The following is a 22,285-nucleotide window of genomic DNA, read 5'->3' on the forward strand; positions in this document are numbered from 1 at the left end:
GAGAAAACATTATTTTACTGAAAGAGTAGTAGAGCCTTGCAGCAAATATCTAGCAGATGGCAAATTCATAGAAAGTGAATGTAAGAATGCCTTCAAGTGGTACCCCTAGACATCTTATCCCTTATCCAAAGGAGGTCTCGCTCTGCTCGTGACTTCGCGGCCACGTCCCCTCAAAGCAAGTCTATGGGAGGTTGCTTGTTGGCCATCACTCCCCCTCCCATAGACTTGCATTGAGGGGGCATGGCCATGATGTCATGAGTGGAGCGAGACCATGACGTCACAAGCCTCCGCCCCACATCGCCATTCATCCAACACGGAGCGAATTTCGCTCCGTGCACTGGATGTCTGGGGTGCTGCAGCCGAGATTACGGGGTCCCCAGAGGCAGGACCCCCACAATCAGACATCTTATCCCCTATCCTTTAAATAGGGGATAAGATGTCTTGGTATCATTCTAAGTATCAGTAAAGAATGCCACTGTAAGTAAAGGTACCATCTGTCCCATTTCCTTATATTTTAAGGTCCCATTCACACTACAGATTTTCTGAGTGGAATTACACTCTGGAACTCAGCTTGTAAACTATATTGCAGCAGCCTCCTGTTGTTCTCAATAGGATTCTGCTACACCATTCACATTTTGGAACATATTCATTCTTTCAGGGGAATCTTCTCTGAAATGCTTTGTCATTTACCGAGATGGCCCATTTCAGAACAGTCCTAGCACTGGCTTGCTTTGCTGGTGCTAGTAATAGATGGAATATCCCATTGAATGATCCCCAACTGTTGAGGTGTGGATCTCTGTACCCTGTATGAAGGTGACAGTTACACTTTAAGAAAACAGTGCTATAGATGGGTCAGTATTTTTTAAAGATTTTTCCATGTTATTGAGGTTTCTGGCAGCGTGAAGGTCTGTCTGTGTACACTTAAAAATGTGTGTACAGTAACAACAGTACAGTAATGAAAGCATCAACTAAATAAATAATATGACATAAAACAACTTAATAGGTATACAATTCTGTAAACTATTATACACCTAAGTGCAATTATATAAATATATAGCATTGTAGTGCTGTACAAGCATTATAATGTTACTAAGATGGGTCAACATAGAATGAGAACCACTGATACACAGTATAGAGGGTAAAATCGCATATGGGTAATGTAATGTAGTGTTGACATGCTTTTAATGTGTTTCACCTTTAAAACTGAATAATAAAGCACATTCAAATGTGAGAATTATTGCTAAAAATGCATGTGGCTTTGTAACACTTGTATGTGTGAATACACCATAAGCCAAAAAAAAAAAAATATATAACATTTTTAGTTTGAGAAAAATATCAGAAAAATAATTGAAAGGCATTTGTGTATCTCAGATATCAAAATAAGTAAATACATTTTTAGATATTGGGATCAACAAAGTTATAAAAAAAAAAGGATTATTATTATTTTGTTATTTACAAATATTGAAGTACTGTATGTGCCTGCAATATCCGATATGTTACACACATAAACACATCTTATTTACCAACTGTGTTCAGTTTTGTTCACTAGACAAAGCAAACTGACAACCGTAATGTTATTGCCTACATACAGACTGATGATATCTGCTGACTCGTAACTCATCATTTCTCTGGTATAACAATGTGTTTTCCCTTCACTAAAATCAGTCCATATGAAATATGAATCCAGACCACATAAAAGTTTCATATAGAACAGCTTGTGCATCTCTATTGTCAACAAATGATGGGCAGGTAGAGAAAACTTTGGGTACAAGAACGAGAGTCTATAAAGGCATATATTTAATAAGTATATTTAGATATGTAAAATATTAAGTATTCAGATTACTTTAAAATCTTTAAATACTGTACACAGTGGTATTTTAAATGATGAATCACTTACCTTTGTGTAGTTTCAGACACTTTTGGTTCTTCGTCTTTAGATTTATATGTTTCACTTGCATGTTCCATGTGGGAAAGTGCTACTGCTGAACATGATACTATGGACTGGTAGGAATCTTCTCGACATACTGCAATGAGAAAATACATACATTTTTTTTTTTATTCAGAATGGAATGACAGAATAAAATTCCTACCAGAATGTAACTGTTCTAGCCAATAATATAGGTAGTACAATAAAGGGAATGTCCTGTGCCCAGGATGTGGTGTCCGTTCTGATATGATCTACTAGTCTAGTGGCATGGGTTGGTTAGAGAACAGGTTGCGAAACCTACAGACTGCTGCTCTAGGGAGCATAGGCAAGAGTGGTCCATGTGTCACATTTGGTCACACAGTCAAGGTTTCATAAGGTTCTGCACATTAGAATCTGGTTCACCATGGGAACCAAAGTGTTCTAGGTGCAAGATGCCTGTCTTTCCCAGAGGAAAATTTCCCAGGAGAAGAAGGATCATACCTGATCAGGGTATTGGGTACTGGTGTGCTCAAGAGGAATTTCCAGATAAAGATCCTTCCAGCTTGGTAATCGTGCTTTTCAATAGTGAAAGTTAGGCAATAGCAAATGGAATTTGTTACGAATTTCATGAAAAATTTGATTCATAATGAATGCGAATATCAACGGGATCTAAAATGGCGTATCCACATGTGAGGACATGGGGCAAGGAATCCTGGGAAGGCGGGAACAAGGGTCAACGGGATGACCCTAAATTACATGCAGCATGCAGCCTATCAGCAGCAAATCACCCCTCAGATATCACAGCCCAATATAATCGGCAGCTATCTTGCGGCCAGTCAGTTCAGCCTTTTATTGCAGAGAGAGAGAGAGAGAGAGAGAGAGAGAGAGAGAGAGAGAGAGAGAGAGAGAGAGAGAGAGAGGGAGGGACAGACAGCAGTGTGTGTAGCACAGAAAAGCATTTTTACAGCAGTGATTGACCTTCAATTCACATCAGCATTCTATTGCAGAGAGAGGGACAGAGAGCAGTATGTTGCTTAGAAAAGCTTTTTTACAGCAGCGATTCACCTCAAGCCCAAATCCATCCTAGAAGCACTGATAGGGAGGGAGTGAGGTTGAGAGAGAAAGTGCAATTTTGGATGTAATACACAGCGACTGTGTGCTGCACCACTGGTGTGTACAAAAACTGAAAAGGTAATAGTAGCCAGCCAGTTAGGGTGAGTAGAGACCTAAAAGCATATTGTCCTCTATTAAGTGTAACCTGTGCGTACATCTAAGTGGTGTACCATTTTAAGCGTACTGGAGTGCATTGCCCTCCCTTCATAAATGCATACCACATATGTACATCTAAGTGGTGTACTATTTTGTTCCTGTTAAAGTCTTAAATGGTTACTGTGGTGGAAAACTTTTTTTTTTTTTTTTTTATCAACTGGTGCCAGAAGGTTAAACAGATTAGTAAATTACTTCTATTACAAAATCTTAATTCTTCCTGTACTTATTAGCTGCTGAATAATACAGAGCAAATTATTTTCTTTTTGGAACACAGTGCTCTCTGCTGACATCTCTGTCTATTTTGGGAACTGTCCAGAGCAGCATATGTTTGTTATGGGGATTTTATCCTACTCTGGACAGTTCTTAAAATGGACAGAGATGTCAGCAGAGAGCACTGTGCTAGTGATTATTTACTGTACTGTTTAAGCATACTGGAGTACATTGTCCTCCCCTCATAAGTGCATACCACATACGTACATCTAAGTGGTGTATTATTTTGTTCATGTTAAAGTCTTAAGGACCTAGATACTGTGAAAGGCCAGCCAAAAGTAAACACCTGCTGGTGTTGTAGACAAATACTGTTTTAAGCATACTGGAGCACATCGTCCTCCCCTCATAAGTGCATACCGCATACATACATTTAAGTGGTGTACCATTTTGTTCCTGTTAAAGTCTTAAGGGTGAAGATAATGTGAAAGGCCAGCCAAAAGCACACACCTGCTGGTGTTGTAGACAAATACTGTTTTATACGCACTAAATATGTCAGGCAGAGAAGTGCCAGGACGTGCACAGAGGAGTGGCAGGGGCCTAAATTTATCAGGCAGAGGTTACAGCAGACTAGGGGCAAGTGGCTGCAGGAGTCGCAGCAAGAGGCTTGACCTCCTGGTATCAGCTAGCCTTTGTGTCTCCACCAGCAACCCATCTGCCGTCAATGATTGGTTAACACGGTCATCAACTTCATCACAAGTGACATCTGACACCCCCAGTCAACAGTCGGCAGGTTCCTCAGACACAACCCTCAGTTGGTATGGCACAAGAGCAGTCCCCTTCCCCCCTGGAGTCGGCAGCAGTAGTGGTCAATCAGTGCAAACTGTTGGTGGGAAAATCAGCTACTCTGCGTTTTGGCAGTTTTTCATCAAGCATCCGAAGGATGTTAACCTGGCCACATGCAAGATGTGTCATCAGAAGGTGAAGCGTGCCAGGGTCCCAATGTTGGCACCATGGCTCTGTGTCAGCATATGCAGTGTCACCATAAAGCGGCCTGGGTGAATTGTGTCTCCAATGTGGTGGTCCAGCCTGCTGCATCCCCCAGTGGCATGCCACTCCCTGTTTCAGCCAGCCAAAGCTCCATCACCTCAGCTGAAGGGAGCTGTGTGCCATACTCGTCTTCTGTCGCTCCAGATGCTCTTGCTCCTCCTACTTCGAGTCAATCATTCTGCCAGCAATCCATCGGCGAAGCCATGTACAAGAGACCACAGTATTCGCCCACTCATCGAACAGCGCAGAGATTGAATGTGCTCCTGTCCTAGTAGCTCGTGCTGCAGTCCCTCCCTTTTCAAGTGGTGGACTCTGCACCTTTCAGAGAACTAATGGCTTGTGCCGAGCCGAGGTGGAAAGTCCCAAGCCGTCATTTCTTTGCGAAGAAGGCAGTACCAGCCCTGCACAATTTTTGGGCCAGTCCTTGAGCCTGTCGGTGTGTACCAACGTGCACAGCAGTACCGACGTGTGGAGCTGTAACTACGGTCAGGGACAATACATGTCCTTTATGGCCCACTGGGTGAATGTGATTCCTGCACAGCCACAACAGCAACTTGGAAAGGCCACGCCGCTTCCGCCTCCACGCTCTCAGGCCGTTAGTCTTGTGACAGTGTGCGACTCTGCCTCCTCATCCTCCACCATGTCCTCAGCCTCCACTGCACGGACAAGTCTCAGTGCCCCTCCAGCATACCATGTGTGCAGGGCACGGCAGTGTCACACTGTTCTTCACATGGTTTGCCTTGGCGAAAGGAGTCACACAGGGGAGGAACTGCTAAAAGTCATTCATCAAGAAATCAAATCATGGCTTACTCCACAAAAACTGGAAATGGGAACCACGGTGACTGACAACGGGAAGAGCACTGCGATAAGGAAGCCTAAGACATGCGCCGTGCAATGCACACGTGTTCAATCTGTTTGTCAAGCAATTCCTGAAGTGTTCCCCCCATTGGCAAAACATCCTAACAATGGAAAGGAAACTTTGCATGCACTTCAGCCACTCGTACACCACAATGCACACCCTCCTTGAGCTGCAGCGTCAGAATGGCATCCCCCAACACAGTCTGATTTGCGACATTTTCACCCATTGGCATTCCACCCTCCATATATTGAACTGAGTATATGAACAGAGAAAAGCCATCACCGATTTCTTGATGATCCAAGCGGATAGGGGGACTCCCCTGTGTAACTTCAATGTCATCCAGTGGCAGCTCATATGTGTCACGATGCCGGCTGGCAGGTAGTGGATCCTCTGTGCCAGAGAGGGATTGGCGTGGACCGTGCTAGTGGATCGGTTCTAAGTCACTACTGGTTTTCACCAGAGCCCGCCGCAAAGCGGGATGGTCTTGCTGCGGCGGTAGTGACCAGGTCGTATCCACTAGCAACGGCTCAACCTCTCTGGCTGCTGAAGATAGGCGCGGTACAAGGGAGTAGACAGAAGCAAGGTCGGACGTAGCAGAAGGTCGGGGCAGGCAGCAAGGATCGTAGTCAGGGGCAACGGCAGGAGGTCAGGAACACAGGCTAGGAACATACAAGGAACGCTTTCACTGGCACAATGGCAACAAGATCCGGCAGGGAAGTGCAGGGGAAGTGAGGTGATATAGGGAAGTGCACAGGTGAAGACACTAATTGGAATCACTGCGCCAATCAGCGGCGCAGTGGCCCTTTAAATCGCAAAGACCCGGCGCGCGCGCGCCCTAGGGAGCGGGGCCGCGCGCGCCGGGACAGGACCGAGGGAGAGCGAGTCAGGTACGGGAGCCGGGGTGCGCATCGCGAGCGGGCGCTACCCGCATCGTGAATCGCATCCCGGCTGGCAGCAGAATCGCAGCGCCCCGGGTCAGTGGATCTGACCGGAGCGCTGCAGCGGAGAGAGTGTAGCGAGCGCTCCGGGGAGGAGCGGGGACCCGGAGCGCTCGGCGTAACAATATGTGACACCTGCCGTTTGCTCAGGCCCTTTGAGGAAGCCACATTATTAGTCAGTTGCCAGGTTTATGGGATGAAAAATGTAATTCCACTGATTTATTTTCTGCAACACATGTTGGAAACCGTGGCTGGTCAGGACAATGGAGACGTGGCGCCTACATCTGATGGCCACATGAGCCCTGTGGGGGCTGAACTGGAGGAAGAAGGGGAAGGGCACAGTGGAGCACAGTTTAGGATTTGCAAAATGGGCAGTTTTTCAAGTCTTCTGAGGAGGGGCAGGAGCAGCTAGAGGAGCTAGAGGGTTATGAGGAAGGCGAGACAGAGGACCAGACACACCGTGGCAGTAGGCAATCTAGATGGAGGCAGGGAGTCCCTCCGAGTCACTCGCACAAACGGCACGATGCATGCTCACTTACTTGCATAGTGACCGCTGAATTGTCATCATTCGGCAGCAGGAGGACTTTGGGCTTTCCACCTTATTGGACCCTTGCTTCCAGGGCCTTTTTTACACCCACTGAGAGGGAGAACAAATTGACCTTCTACAGAGACATCCTACATTGTCAGTTGGCTGATGCCTATCTGCGCCATCGTCCATCCTCTTGCAGGTCTTATTTGTGGGGCCCTCAGCACTCACCTTCCACTGCCATGGTTGCTGGTGAGGAGTGGGGTAACAGGAGCAGTACCAGCTCCATCAGCAGCAGCAGCCTGAGTCTACAGTTGCTGATGAGTAGCTTTCTTCACCTGCATAGTGAAGCAACTCATCAGCAGCAGGTAGACCTGGAGCAGGACCTGAACACGCAGGTGGTGGCATACCTTGACATGACCATGCCAACACACCTTGAAGATCCCCTGGACTTCTGGGCAGACAAGCTTGATTTGTGGCCGCAACTACCAGAGTTTTCCCTGGATAAGCTGTCCTGCCTGGCCAGTAGTGTGCCATCAGAGTGGGTGTTTAGTGTGGCAGGGGCCATAGTAACCCCAAGGAGAACTCATCTGTCCACAAAAAATGTGGAGATACTGACCTTTGTGAAGATGAATCAGGCATGGATCAGCCAGGATTTCCACCCACCAATGCCTGATGCATCAGAGTAGATTGATCATGGTGCCACACCAACACTTCACAAATATGGATAGTGCTAAACATATTTAAGGAGCTACTCCCCAGTTACAGACATTCCTCCCCATTAGACCAAAAGTAAGTATTGAGGATAAGCATTACGCAAAACTTAACTTTTAATAATATTCTTAGGATAAAATATATGTATCCAAATAGTTTTTTTTTAAATCAAACAAAAGGAAAGGTTTGCAAAAAACACCATGTGCCACCTACACCACAAAGTATTGCTGTGATGCAAAGGTGGACCAGTGGGGGTAAAAACCAGTGGGGGTAAAAACTTCCCCTGTAAGGCCATACTCTCGCATTATTAATTCCCTTCATGGCAAGTATTACTTGTCATAAAAAGGGCGGCCCCACACAGGAACATCTCCCTATTTCCCCCCACAAACACTGCCATTTCCCAGGGTTTTTAGATGGAAATAGAGAGAGTTTCCTGTGTGGGTCCGCCCTTTTTGGGGTGTGCAACACTTGCCAAGAAGGGAATTAATAGGGCAAAGAATAGGGCCTTACAGGGGAAGTTTTTACCCCCACCTGCTGCAATGGACAATATGTTGTTCCCTTCCACCTTTTCGAGGAAAGTGTCACTCTTCTTTAAAAGGGCTGCCCCACACAGGAACCAATCCCTTTTCTCACCTAAAAACCCTGGGAAATGGCATTGTTTGTAGGTGGAAGTAGGTAGAGGTTCCTGTATGGGGCCACCATTTTTAGGGGGAGTAACACTTGGCAAGAAGGGAATTAATAATGCAAGAGTAGGGCCTTACAGGGGAAATTTTTTCCTCCACCGGTTAAAATGGACCATACGTTGTTCCCTTTCACCTTTTAGAGGTCTTTGCATCACATCAGTGCTTGGTGGTGTAGGTGGCACATTGTGTTTTTTGCACACCTTTCCTTTTGTTTGATTTAAAAAAAAATGTTGGGTCCATATATTTTATCCTAAGCATATTATTAAAAGTTGAAGGGGTTATCCAGGATTTAACTTTTTTTGATATATCAACTGGCTCCAGAAAGTTAAACAGATTTGTAAATTACTTCTTAATCCTTTCAGTACTTTTGAGCTTCTGAAGTTAAGGTTGTTCTTTTCTGTCTAAGTGTTCTCTGATGACACGTGTCTCGGGAAACGCCCAGTTTACAAGCAAATCCCCATAGCAAACCTCTTCTAAACTAGGCGTTTCCCGAGACGCATGTCATCAGAGAGCACTTAGACAGAAAAGAACAACTGTCACGATTCGGCTGGCAGGAGGTGGATCCTCTGTGCCAGAGAGGGATTGGCGTGGACCGTGCTAGTGGACCGGTTCTAAGTTACTACTGGTATTCACCAGAGCCCGCCGCAAAGCGGGATGGTCTTGCAGCGGCGGTAGTAACCAGGTCGTATCCACTAGCAACGGCTCAACCTCTCTGACTGCTGAAGATAGGCGCGGTACAAGGGAGTAGACAAGAGCAAGGTCGGACGTAGCAGAAGGTCGGGGCAGGCAGCAAGGATCGTAGTCAGGGGCAACGGCAGGAGGTCTGGAACACAGGCTAGGAACACACTAGGAAACGCTTTCACTGGCACAATGGCAACAAGATCCGGCGAGGGAGTGCAGGGGAAGTGAGGTATACATAGGGAGTGCACAGGTGAACACACTAATTAGACCAACTGCGCCAATCAGTGGCGCAGTGGCCCTTTAAATCGCAGAGACCCGGCGCGCGCGCGCCCTAGGGAGCGGGGCCACGCGCGCCGGGACAGGACCGACGGAGAGCGAGTCAGGTACGGGAGCCGGGGTGCGCATCGCGAGCGGGCGCCACCCGCATCGCGAATCGCATCCCGGCTGGAGGCGGTATTGCAGCGCACCCAGTCAGTAGATCGGACCGGGGCGCTGCAGTAGCGAGGATGTTGCGAGCGCTCCGGGGAGGAGCGGGGACCCGGGGCGCTCGGCGTAACAGTACCCCCCCCTTGGGTCTCCCCCTCTTCTTGGAGCCTGAGAACCTGAGGACCAGACTTTTGTCTAGGATGTTGTCCTCAGGTTCCCAGGATCTCTCTTCAGGACCACAGCCCTCCCAATCAACCAAAAAAAATTTTTTCCCTCTGACCGTCTTGGAGGCCAGTATCTCCTTCACGGAGAAGATGTCAGAAGAACCGGAAACAGGAGTGGGAGAAACAAGTTTGGGAGAGAAACGGTTGATGATGAGTGGTTTAAGGAGAGAGACATGAAAGGCATTGGGAATACGAAGAGAAGGAGGAAGAAGAAGTTTGTAAGAGACAGGATTAATTTGGCACAAGATTTTGAAAGGACCCAGATAGCGTGGTCCCAGTTTGTAACTGGGGACACGGAAGCGGACATATTTAGCGGAGAGCCATACCTTGTCTCCGGGAGCAAAAATGGGGGAAGCTCTTCTTTTCTTATCGGCAAACTTTTTCATGCGAGATGAAGCCTGTAAAAGAGAATTTTGGGTCTCTTTCCATATGGTGGAAAGATCACGAGTCACTTCATCCACAGCGGGCAAACCAGAGGGCAAGGGAGTAGGGAGGGGGGGAAGAGGGTGACGGCCGTATACCACGAAAAATGGGGATTTAGCAGAAGATTCAGAGACTCTGAAGTTGTACGAGAATTCGGCCCATGGTAGAAGATCTGCCCAGTCATCCTGGCGGGAGGAAACAAAATGCCGTAAATAGTCACCCAGGACCTGGTTAATTATTTCTACTTGCCCATTGGATTGAGGATGATAAGCAGAAGAGAAGTTTAATTTAATCTTGACAATATTCAATAGTAGAAAGAAACAAACTCGGCACTGCTTCCTTAATTATAAGCACCTGACATCCAATGCCTCTACTGGCTTAACCACGTCTGATGGTGCTCACTGGTAATAGCAAAGTCCAATGCAAATAATCCGTAAAGAAGAGAAAAAGAAACCAGGGCAACTCACCAATTACGTAAACTTCAAGCTTCTTTATTGATCCATGAAGGGTATAAACTGTGCAAGACACGGGTGGACAAACAACAAGGGGACGTTCGTTCGGGGCTACGGTGCCGTTTCGCAAGATATGCTTCAACTGGCCCACATCGTCTTCCAGCCGGAAACACATTTAAATAACCCTCCCCTCCGTTGCCATAGAAATGAGCCAAACAAAAGGTAAGTGCAATTAAAAATGTTAAAAACAACTGTGTGATACTCCTAAGATATTCATTTAAATTAGTAGCGCACTGAGCTCAGTACGTTCATTAAGACCTAAAGGCCCCATTGCTTCTAACCGAAGAATCCATTTAGTTTCATTTTTTAACAGTATTTCTTCTTTATTTTTCCCAGCAATACCATGTTCGATCCTCTCAAGTCCGACAAAATGGAATCCGTATTTTTCTTTCGAATGAACTTCATTAATATGTTGAATAAATCTAGTGGCTCCGATGCCGGTTCTGAGGGATCGAACATGTTCGCGGATTCTGTGAAATAGGGGCCTCTTTGTCTTCCCAATATAAAATAGTTTACATTTACATACCAATGCGTACACTACATGAGAGGATCTACATGTAATACATTGTTTCACATTAATAGTATTACCTGCTAATTCTACAACTCTACATTTCATATTTAGAGAGCAAAATGAACATGAACCGCAACTAAAATTTCCTTTCGGGCGTAATTCAGACAACCAATTCTGCCTCGTTGCGTTTTTTCTTCTTTTCAATAAATCTCCAATTGTTTTCGTTTTTCTATATGTAACGATAGGTTTTTCACTAGTAGTTATTGCTATGTCAGCGTCCTCTTGTAGAATATACCAATTATTCGTAATAGCTTTTTTAACTATATTATTAATGGGAGTATTTGAAAAAGAAAAAACGCAACGTTTATTGTTAATTCTATCTTTCGTTTTCAGCAATACTTCTCTTGGTACTCGATCTATTTTCTTTCTTGCATCAAGAATTAAATTAAAGGGATACCCTCTCTGTTCCAAACGATATTGTAAATCATCTGCCTGTTTTTGAAACATTATGGGATTGCTGTTAATTCGTTTTAGTCTGACTAACTGACTATATGGGATACTATTTTTAACCTGGGGGGGATGGGATGAATGATAATGTAACAATGAATTTTTGGCAATCGATTTTCTAAAACCAGATGTCACTATATTGCTATCTACAATATCTATCTGTACATCCAGAAATTCAAGATGTTGATCTCCAAATACATATGTAAAAAACATGTTAACTCCATTCACTTGGTTGAGATATTCAACAAAGGCAGTAAATTCCTTCTCTGAACCGTCCCAAATGATAAAGAGATCGTCCACATATCTGAGAAAAAGTTTAATTTTACCAATAAAGGGGTTCTTGGATGTAAACACCCATTTGTCTTCCAACATGGAGAGAAAAATATTGGCATAAGCACAGGAGGTGGGAGACCCCATGGCTGTACCATGTGTCTTAGACACATGGTACAGCCATGGGGTCTCCCACCTCCTGTGCTTATGCCAATATTTTTCTCTCCATGTTGGAAGACAAATGGGTGTTTACATCCAAGAACCCCTTTATTGGTAAAATTAAACTTTTTCTCAGATATGTGGACGATCTCTTTATCATTTGGGACGGTTCAGAGAAGGAATTTACTGCCTTTGTTGAATATCTCAACCAAGTGAATGGAGTTAACATGTTTTTTACATATGTATTTGGAGATCAACATCTTGAATTTCTGGATGTACAGATAGATATTGTAGATAGCAATATAGTGACATCTGGTTTTAGAAAATCGATTGCCAAAAATTCATTGTTACATTATCATTCATCCCATCCCCCCCAGGTTAAAAATAGTATCCCATATAGTCAGTTAGTCAGACTAAAACGAATTAACAGCAATCCCATAATGTTTCAAAAACAGGCAGATGATTTACAATATCGTTTGGAACAGAGAGGGTATCCCTTTAATTTAATTCTTGATGCAAGAAAGAAAATAGATCGAGTACCAAGAGAAGTATTGCTGAAAACGAAAGATAGAATTAACAATAAACGTTGCGTTTTTTCTTTTTCAAATACTCCCATTAATAATATAGTTAAAAAAGCTATTACGAATAATTGGTATATTCTACAAGAGGACGCTGACATAGCAATAACTACTAGTGAAAAACCTATCGTTACATATAGAAAAACGAAAACAATTGGAGATTTATTGAAAAGAAGAAAAAACGCAACGAGGCAGAATTGGTTGTCTGAATTACGCCCGAAAGGAAATTTTAGTTGCGGTTCATGTTCATTTTGCTCTCTAAATATGAAATGTAGAGTTGTAGAATTAGCAGGTAATACTATTAATGTGAAACAATGTATTACATGTAGATCCTCTCATGTAGTGTACGCATTGGTATGTAAATGTAAACTATTTTATATTGGGAAGACAAAGAGGCCCCTATTTCACAGAATCCGCGAACATGTTCGATCCCTCAGAACCGGCATCGGAGCCACTAGATTTATTCAACATATTAATGAAGTTCATTCGAAAGAAAAATACGGATTCCATTTTGTCGGACTTGAGAGGATCGAACATGGTATTGCTGGGAAAAATAAAGAAGAAATACTGTTAAAAAATGAAACTAAATGGATTCTTCGGTTAGAAGCAATGGGGCCTTTAGGTCTTAATGAACGTACTGAGCTCAGTGCGCTACTAATTTAAATGAATATCTTAGGAGTATCACACAGTTGTTTTTAACATTTTTAATTGCACTTACCTTTTGTTTGGCTCATTTCTATGGCAACGGAGGGGAGGGTTATTTAAATGTGTTTCCGGCTGGAAGACGATGTGGGCCAGTTGAAGCATATCTTGCGAAACGGCACCGTAGCCCCGAACGAACGTCCCCTTGTTGTTTGTCCACCCGTGTCTTGCACAGTTTATACCCTTCATGGATCAATAAAGAAGCTTGAAGTTTACGTAATTGGTGAGTTGCCCTGGTTTCTTTTTCTCTTCTTTACGGATTATTTTAATTTAATCTTGAGTTGTTTACAGAGAGCCCTCCAGAATTTTGACACGAATTGGACGCCTCTATCCGAGACGATCTGCGTGGGCAAACCGTGAAGACGAAAAATGTGTACAAAAAATTGTTTTGCCAATTGAGGCGCTGAAGGAAGACCAGGAAGAGGAATAAAATGTGCCATCTTGGAAAATCGATCAACGACCACCCAAACAACAGTGTTGCCACGGGATGGGGGTAAGTCTGTAATAAAGTCCATACCAATCAGAGACCAAGGCTGTTCGGGGACAGGCAGAGGATGAAGGAGACCAGCAGGCTTCTGGCGAGGAGTCTTATCCCGGGCACAGACAGTACAGGCCCGCACAAAATCAACAACATCCGTCTCCAGAGTCGGCCACCAATAGAAACGAGAGATGAGTTGCAAGGACTTTTTGATGCCCGCATGGCCTGCGAGGTGGGAGGAGTGACCCCATTTGAGAATCCCGAGACGTTGGCGTGGAGAAACGAAGGTCTTCCCTGGAGGAGTTTGCCTGATGGAGACTGGAGAAGTGGAGATCAGACAGTCAGGAGGAATGATGTGTTGCGGAGAGACCTCTACTTCCGAGGCATCCGAGGAACGAGAGAGAGCATCGGCCCTAATGTTCTTGTCGGCAGGGCGAAAATGAATTTCAAAGTTAAAACAGGCAAAGAACAACGACCACCTGGCCTGGCGAGGATTCAGCCGTTGGGCAGACTGGAGATAGGAGAGATTCTTGTGATCGGTGTAAATGATAACTGGAAATTTTGATCCCTCCAGCAGATGCCTCCATTCCTCAAGTGCCAATTTAATGGCCAGTAGTTCTCGATCCCCGATGGAGTAGTTTCTCTCCGCCGAAGAGAAGGTCCTAGAAAAAAAACCACAAGTAACAGCATGCCCGGAAGAATTTTTTTGTAGAAGGACCGCTCCAGCTCCCACTGAGGAGGCATCAACCTCCAATAGGAAGGGTTTAGATGGGTCAGGTCTGGAGAGCACGGGAGCAGAAGAAAAGGCAGACTTGAGCCGTTTAAATGCGTCTTCCGCTTGGGGAGACCAGGACTTAGGATTGGCATTCTTCTTGGTTAAAGCCACGATAGGAGCCACAATAGTGGAAAAATGTGGAATAAATTGTCTGTAATAATTGGCGAACCCCAAAAAACGTTGGATAGCACGGAGTCCGGAGGGGCGTGGCCAATCTAAGACGGCAGAGAGTTTATCTGGGTCCATTTGTAGTCCCTGGCCAGAGACCAAGTATTCTAGGAAAGGAAGAGATTGACATTCAAACAGACATTTCTCCATTTTGGCATAAAGTTGATTGTCTCGAAGTCTCTGAAGAACCATGCGGACATGCTGGCGATGTTCTTCTAAGTTGGCAGAAAAAATCAGAATATCGTCCAGATACACAACAACACAGGAATATAAGAGATCACGAAAAATTTCATTAACAAAGTCTTGGAAGACGGCAGGGGCGTTGCACAGGCCAAAGGGCATGACTAGATACTCAAAGTGTCCATCTCTGGTGTTAAATGCAGTTTTCCATTCGTCCCCCTCCCTGATGCGGATGAGATTATAAGCACCTCTTAAGTCCAGTTTGGTAAAGATGTGGGCACCTTGAAGGCGATCAAAGAGTTCTGAGATAAGAGGTAGGGGGTAGCGGTTCTTTACCGTGATTTTATTAAGTCCGCGGTAATCAATACAAGGACGTAGGGAGCCATCTTTTTTGGACACAAAGAAAAATCCAGCTCCGGCAGGAGAGGAGGATTTGCGGATAAACCCCTTTTTTAAATTTTCCTGGATGTATTCAGACATAGCAAGAGTCTCTGGGGCGGACAGAGGATAAATTCTGCCCCGGGGTGGAGTAGTGCCCGGGAGGAGGTCAATAGGACAGTCATAAGGCCTGTGAGGAGGTAAAGTCTCAGCTTGTTTTTTGCAAAATACGTCAGCATAGTCCATATAAGCCTAAGGGAGACCGGTTACAGGGGGACCCACAGGGTCACGGCAGGGAGTACTGGGAACCGGTTTAAGACAGTCCTTGAAACAAGAAGTACCCCAGCTCTTGATCTCTCCTGTGGACCAATCAAGGGTTGGGGAATGGCGTTGAAGCCACGGTAGTCCAAGGAGAATTTCGGAAGTGCAATTGGAGAGGACCAAAAACTCAATTTTTTCGTGATGAGGTCCGATGCACATTAGGAGGGGCTCCGTGCGGTAACGCACGGTACAGTCCAATCTTTCATTGTTAACACAATTGATGTAGAGGGGTCTGGCGAGACTGGTCACCGGGATGTTGAACCTGTTGATGAGAGAGGCCAAAATAAAATTTCCTGCAGATCCGGAATCCAAGAAGGCCATAGTAGAGAAGGAGAAGGTAGAGGCAGATATCCGCACAGGCACAGTAAGGCGTGGAGAAGCAGAGTTGACATCAAGAACTGTCTCACCTTTTTTGCGGAGTCAGCGTACGTCTTTCCAGGTGGGGAGGACGGATAGGACAATACTTCAGGAAGTGTTCGGTACCGGCACAGTACAGGCAAAGATTCTCCATGCGGCGTCGTGTCCTCTCTTGAGGTGTCAAGCGAGACCGGTCAACTTGCATAGCCTCCACGGCGGGAGGCACAGGAACGGATTGCAGAGGACCAGAGGAGAGAGGAGCCGGGGAGAAAAAACGCCTCGTGCGAACAAAGTCCATATCCTGGCGGAGCTCCTGACACCTTTCGGAAAAACGCATGTCAATGCGAGTGGCTAGATGAATGAGTTCATGCAGGTTAGCAGGAATTTCTCGTGCGGCCAGAACATCTTTAATGTTGCTGGTTAGGCCTTTTTTAAAGGTCGCGCAGAGGGCCTCATTATTCCAGGATAATTCGGAAGCAAGAGTACGGAATTGGATGGCGTACTCGCCAACGGAAGAATTACCCTGGACCAGGTTCAGCAGGGCAGTCTCAGCAGAAGAGGCTCGGGCAGGTTCCTCAAAGACACTTCGAATTTCCGAGAAGAAGGAGTGTACAGAGGCAGTGACGGGGTCATTGCGGTCCCAGAGCGGTGTGGCCCATGACAGAGCTTTCCCAGACAGAAGGCTGACTACGAAAGCCACCTTAGACCTTTCAGTAGGAAACTGGTCCGACATCATCTCCAAGTGCAGGGAACATTGCGAAAGAAAGCCACGGCAAAACTTAGAGTCCCCATCAAATTTATCCGGCAAGGATAGTCGTAGGCCGGAAGCGGCCACTCGCTGCGGAGGAGGTGCAGGAGCTGGCGGAGGAGATGATTGCTGAAGCTGTGGTAGTAGCTGCTGTAGCATCACGGTCAGTTGAGACAGCTGGTGGCCTTGTTGCGCTATCTGTTGCGACTGCTGGGCGACCACCGTGGTGAGGTCGGCGACAACTGGCAGTGGAACTTCAGCGGGATCCATGGCCGGATCTACTGTCACGATTCGGCTGGCAGGAGGTGGATCCTCTGTGCCAGAGAGGGATTGGCGTGGACCGTGCTAGTGGACCGGTTCTAAGTTACTACTGGTATTCACCAGAGCCCGCCGCAAAGCGGGATGGTCTTGCAGCGGCGGTAGTAACCAGGTCGTATCCACTAGCAACGGCTCAACCTCTCTGACTGCTGAAGATAGGCGCGGTACAAGGGAGTAGACAAGAGCAAGGTCGGACGTAGCAGAAGGTCGGGGCAGGCAGCAAGGATCGTAGTCAGGTGCAACGGCAGGAGGTCTGGAACACTGGCTAGGAACACACTAGGAAACGCTTTCACTGGCACAATGGCAACAAGATCCGGCGAGGGAGTGCAGGGGAAGTGAGGTATACATAGGGAGTGCACAGGTGAACACACTAATTAGACCAACTGCGCCAATCAGTGGCGCAGTGGCCCTTTAAATCGCAGAGACCCGGCGCGCGCGCGCCCTAGGGAGCGGGGCCGCACGCGCCGGGACAGGACCGACGGAGAGCGAGTCAGGTACGGGAGCCGGGGTGCGCATCGCGAGCGGGCGCCACCCGCATCGCGAATCGCATCCCGGCTGGAGGCGGTATCGCAGCGCACCCGGTCAGTAGATCTGACCGGGGCGCTGCAGTAGCGAGGATGTTGCGAGCGCTCCGGGGAGGAGCGGGGACCCGGAGCGCTCGGCGTAACAACAACCTTAACTTCAGAAGCTCATAAGTACTGAAAGGATTAAGATTTTTTAAGAGAAGTCATTTACAAATCTGTTTAACTTTCTGGAGCCAGTTGATATATATAAAAAAAATGTTTTTCCTCGAATACCCCTTTAAGTTTTACATATACTCAATTCTTACTTGTGCACACTAACATTTTTACAAAAGAGACCGCCTATCTTTCTTCTGCCTACCTGCCTCAGCTACTATTTTGATTCTGCCACCCACCTGATGCCACACATCTGATTCCAAGTCCTCCTTTTTTTACCCACCTTCGTCACCGGGTACTGGTATTGCCACCCACGGCACCACTCTTTCACCGGGTCACTTTCAGGACTGCTAATGCTGCTGACACCTCCAGGCTATCTCATTCTGCCTCCATATGTTCTCCTTGTGCTAATGCCACCTCCATGCTGTCTCATTTTGCTACCATATGTTCTCCTCATGCTGCCGCCAACTCCAGGCTGTGTCATTCAGCCACTATATGCTGCTGCCAACTCCAGGTTGTGTCATTCAGCCACAATGTGGTCTCCTCTTTCTGTCGCCAACTTCAGGCTGTGTCATTCAGGCACTCTATGATCTCCTTATGCTTCCGTCACTTCCAGGCTGTGTCATTCAGCCACTATATGTTCTCCTCATGCTGCTGCGACCTCCACGCTGTGTCATTCAGCCACAATATGGTCTCCTCATGCTGCCGCCACCTCCACGCTGTGTCATTCAGCCACTATATAGTCTCCTCATGCTGCTGCTACCTCCACGCTGTGTCATTCAGCCACTGTTTGGTCTCCTCATGCTGCCACCACCTCCACGCTGTGTCATTCAGCCACTATATGGTCTCCTCAAGCTGCCGCCACCTCCACGCTGTGTCATTCAGCCACTATATGTTTCCTCATGCTGCCGCCACCTCCAAGCTGTGTCATTCAGCAACCATATGGTCTCCACATTCTGATGCCACCTCCAGGCTCTGTCATAACAGTATTATTTCACTAACCCAGCACACATCTTATGCGTGTTATAGCAAGGCAAAGTGTTCTACACCCATTTTGAGGCTCTCTGTAGGCCAGAAATAGCCGTTTTTAATAGTGATATGCCCCAAATAAATTTGTACCGAAACAAATTTTGGGGGAAAATTCGGTGAATCGGACAAATTTTTTTTTTTTTAAATTTGCTCATCTCTAGTGACAGTAATGCCAACAAATAGTATTGCATTAAATCTGATTATTATTGTTTTATTTCACTATTATTAAAGTGTACTTTTTCTAAAAATGTCATATAAAAAAATCTATACATATACCCCAATCCAATCAGGTATTACATAAGTGAAATGCTAATATTCCATAAGGAGGGAAGTTAGTGAACCATTTAATATTGACATTAACATCAATACTGCATGTTCTGTTTATGTATGCCCAAATTAAATGTGTGTAATTTTCTTGTATGTATAATTAATTGTATATGCTGTTTCCCTCCTACAGACTTTAAAGGGAAATAAATCAAATCCACAAGGGAGGCATCCCACTATAATGTTGTGATGTTATGCTTGTTGTAAGATAATACACAAGAAATATAATTTAGCATGCTCAAATGCTACTTATTTGCATTTTCAGCACAGGAAGAAAAATAATAACTAAATTGTTGAATAATATGGCTAATGTGTTGTCCCTACGTACTACATACAGTATAAAATTGCAATATTCTTAAATACATTTGTGAAATGCATTTTTTATGAACAAACTTCATATTATATTTTCTTGACATGTACAATATTTTACAGCAGATGAACAAATATAAAAAATAAAAAAAACTGAAAAGCAATAGCTACTCTGGCTAAGTCTTTTCAACAACACCCAACATTATCAGGCAAATGGGCAATTCCAATGGTGGTTTACCAAGCTTATTTAACCAGTGTGTGAACTCACAGTCACTTTTCCACAGACCTTCATTGGGCACATTATTATGCGAAAAATACCGACATATTTTATTTCTATTTTACGGATGTATTTTCCTATTCATTTTACAATGTGTGAACATAGCCTAAAAGTTCCAAACGCATTTTAAAATATAAATGTAACAGCTGTAAATTGAAGGTTTTTTTGTGCAGTATGGAACAAATATATTTATGGAACACTTCATTCTTGCACTACGCTCTTTATGTAGCATGCCACTAAGTAGACTATCCACACTATCACTAATATATCACTTATTAGACTAATCACACAATATGTTCATAGAGTAGTGTGCTGAATGTTTGCTTGATGGATGCAACATCTTTACATTATGCTTCTTAGTGGGCTCTAACTTTATTTGGCTCTAACTTTATTTGGCTTCGTTAAGTCAACCTTGACTATCGTCCAGTAGCAGTGTATAGTATAATACCTAAGTATTAACACAGTAATTAAAGGGGTATTCCAGGCAAAAACTTTTTTTTATATATTAACTGGCTCCGGAAAGTTAAACAGATTTGTAAATTATTTCTATTAAAAAATCTTAATCCTTCCAATATTTATTAGCTTCTGAAGTTTTGGCGTGGTGTGCGGGCTCAGGTATGTCCTTCATATAAGGATATAGTGGCTAATGTCTCATTTTTACATCAGTTTTGAGGATTAGCTAATATTATTGTATATATTTACCACAGGATTGAAACCCCACTCTGGTCCATAGGTGCGGGTCCTCTACCCCATTGTATGTGTGCACAATTGCACTTGGGGTTGAGCACCTGTTATCACCTTGAGACTATGTTGTTTTGTTTTTTTATTCATCCCGTTTTGTTGTTTGGAGACATCTTATTTTCATAGCTCTAAGGCATTGTTCTAAAGGTGTTTTGAGGGTTATTGCATTGCCAATTCACGTAGAACTTGTTTGCTGTGAACCAAACTTTTTCAAAAAGTTCTGTGAAACTAACCAAACTTTTTACAAACTCTCTCAACTCTAGTCCTGCACTAAGTTGGCCACGCATGGTGAACGTTTGTGACCTAGCAAAATATTTAGGGTTAACAATAAAACAGCTTATAGTGATATATTCTATGTTTGCTTCTTTTTTGCCTTTTATGAATTATACTGTTACGCCGAGCGCTCCGGGTTCCCGCTCCTCCCCGGAGCGCTCGCTTCACCTCCTCCGCTGCAGCGCCCCGGTCACGTCCTCTGACCCGGGGCGCTGCGATCCTGCTGCTAGCCGGGATGCGATTCGCGATGCGGGTAGCGCCCGCTCGCGATGCGCACCCCGGCTCTCCTACCTGACTCGCTCCCCGTCTGTTCTGTCCCGGCGCGCGCGGCCCCGCTCTCTAGGGCGCGCGCGCGCCGGGTCTCTGCGATTTAAAGGGCCACTGCGCCGCTGATTGGCGCAGTGGTTCCAATTAGAGTTATCACCTGTGCACTCCCTATATTACCTCACTTCCCTTGCACTCCCTTGCCGGATCTTGTTGCCTTAGTGCCAGTGAAAGCGTTCCTTGTGTGTCCCTTGCCAGTGTTTCCAGACCTTCTGCCGTTGCCCCTGACTACGATCCTTGCTGCCTGCCCCGACCTTCTGCTACGTCCGACCTTGCTTCTGCCTACTCCCTTGTACCGCGCCTATCTTCAGCAGCCAGAGAGGTGAGCCGTTGCTAGTGGATACGACCTGGTCACTACCGCCGCAGCAAGACCATCCCGCTTTGCGGCGGGCTCTGGTGAAAACCAGTAGTGGCTTAGAACCGGTCCACTAGCACGGTCCACGCCAATCCCTCTCTGGCACAGAGGGTCCACTACCTGCCAGCCGGCATCGTGACAGTAGATCCGGCCATGGATCCCGCTGAAGTTCCTCTGCCAGTTGTCGCTGACCTCACCACGGTGGTCGCCCAGCAGTCACAACAGATTGCGCAACAAGGCCAACAGCTGTCTCAACTGACCGTTATGCTACAACAGTTGCTACCACAGCTTCAGCAGTCATCTCCTCCGCCAGCTCCTGCACCTCCTCCGCAGCGAGTGGCCGCTCCTGGGATACGCTTATCCTTGCCGGATAAGTTTGATGGGGACTCTAAGTTTTGCCGTGGCTTCCTTTCCCAATGTTCCCTGCATCTGGAGATGATGTCGGACCTGTTTCCCACTGAAAGGTCTAAGGTGGCTTTCGTAGTCAGTCTTCTGTCCGGAAAAGCCCTGTCATGGGCCACACCGCTCTGGGACCGCAATGACCCCGTCACTGCCTCAGTACACTCCTTCTTCTCGGAAATCCGAAGTGTCTTTGAGGAACCTGCCCGAGCCTCTTCTGCTGAGACTGCCCTGTTGAACCTGGTCCAGGGTAATTCTTCCGTTGGCGAGTATGCCGTACAATTCCGTACACTTGCTTCAGAATTGTCCTGGAATAATGAGGCCCTCTGCGCGACCTTCAAAAAAGGCCTATCCAGCAACATTAAAGATGTTCTGGCCGCACGAGAAATTCCTGCTAATCTACATGAACTTATTCACCTAGCCACTCGCATTGACATGCGTTTTTCTGAAAGGCGTCAGGAACTCCGCCAAGATATGGACTCTGTTCGCACGAGGCGTTTCGTCTCCTCGGCTCCTCTCTCCTCTGGTCCCCTGCAATCTGTTCCTGTGCCTCCCGCCGTGGAGGCTATGCAGGTCGACCGGTCTCGCCTGACACCTCAAGAGAGGACACGACGCCGTATGGAGAACCTCTGCCTGTACTGTGCTAGTACCGAACACTTCCTGAGGGATTGTCCTATCCGTCCTCCCCGCCTGGAAAGACGTACGCTGA

At 45.9% G+C, this 22,285-nt stretch overlaps 1 protein-coding gene across 3 annotated transcripts in view; it reads right to left on the reverse strand.

The window, feature by feature from the left end:
* Positions 1-22,285, reverse strand: part of CCSER1 (coiled-coil serine rich protein 1) — a 966,927-nt gene that overhangs the window by 602,517 nt on the left and 342,125 nt on the right. For all 3 annotated transcript variants that reach the window (XM_056567568.1, XM_056567559.1, XM_056567578.1), the window contains exon 5: positions 1,898-2,024. In XM_056567568.1, coding sequence (XP_056423543.1) covers positions 1,898-2,024 — 127 coding nt within the window. The remainder of the gene's footprint in view (positions 1-1,897; positions 2,025-22,285) is intronic.

This window comes from Hyla sarda, chromosome 1, assembly GCF_029499605.1.
Source record: "Hyla sarda isolate aHylSar1 chromosome 1, aHylSar1.hap1, whole genome shotgun sequence".
Taxonomy (NCBI): Eukaryota; Metazoa; Chordata; class Amphibia; order Anura; family Hylidae; genus Hyla; species Hyla sarda.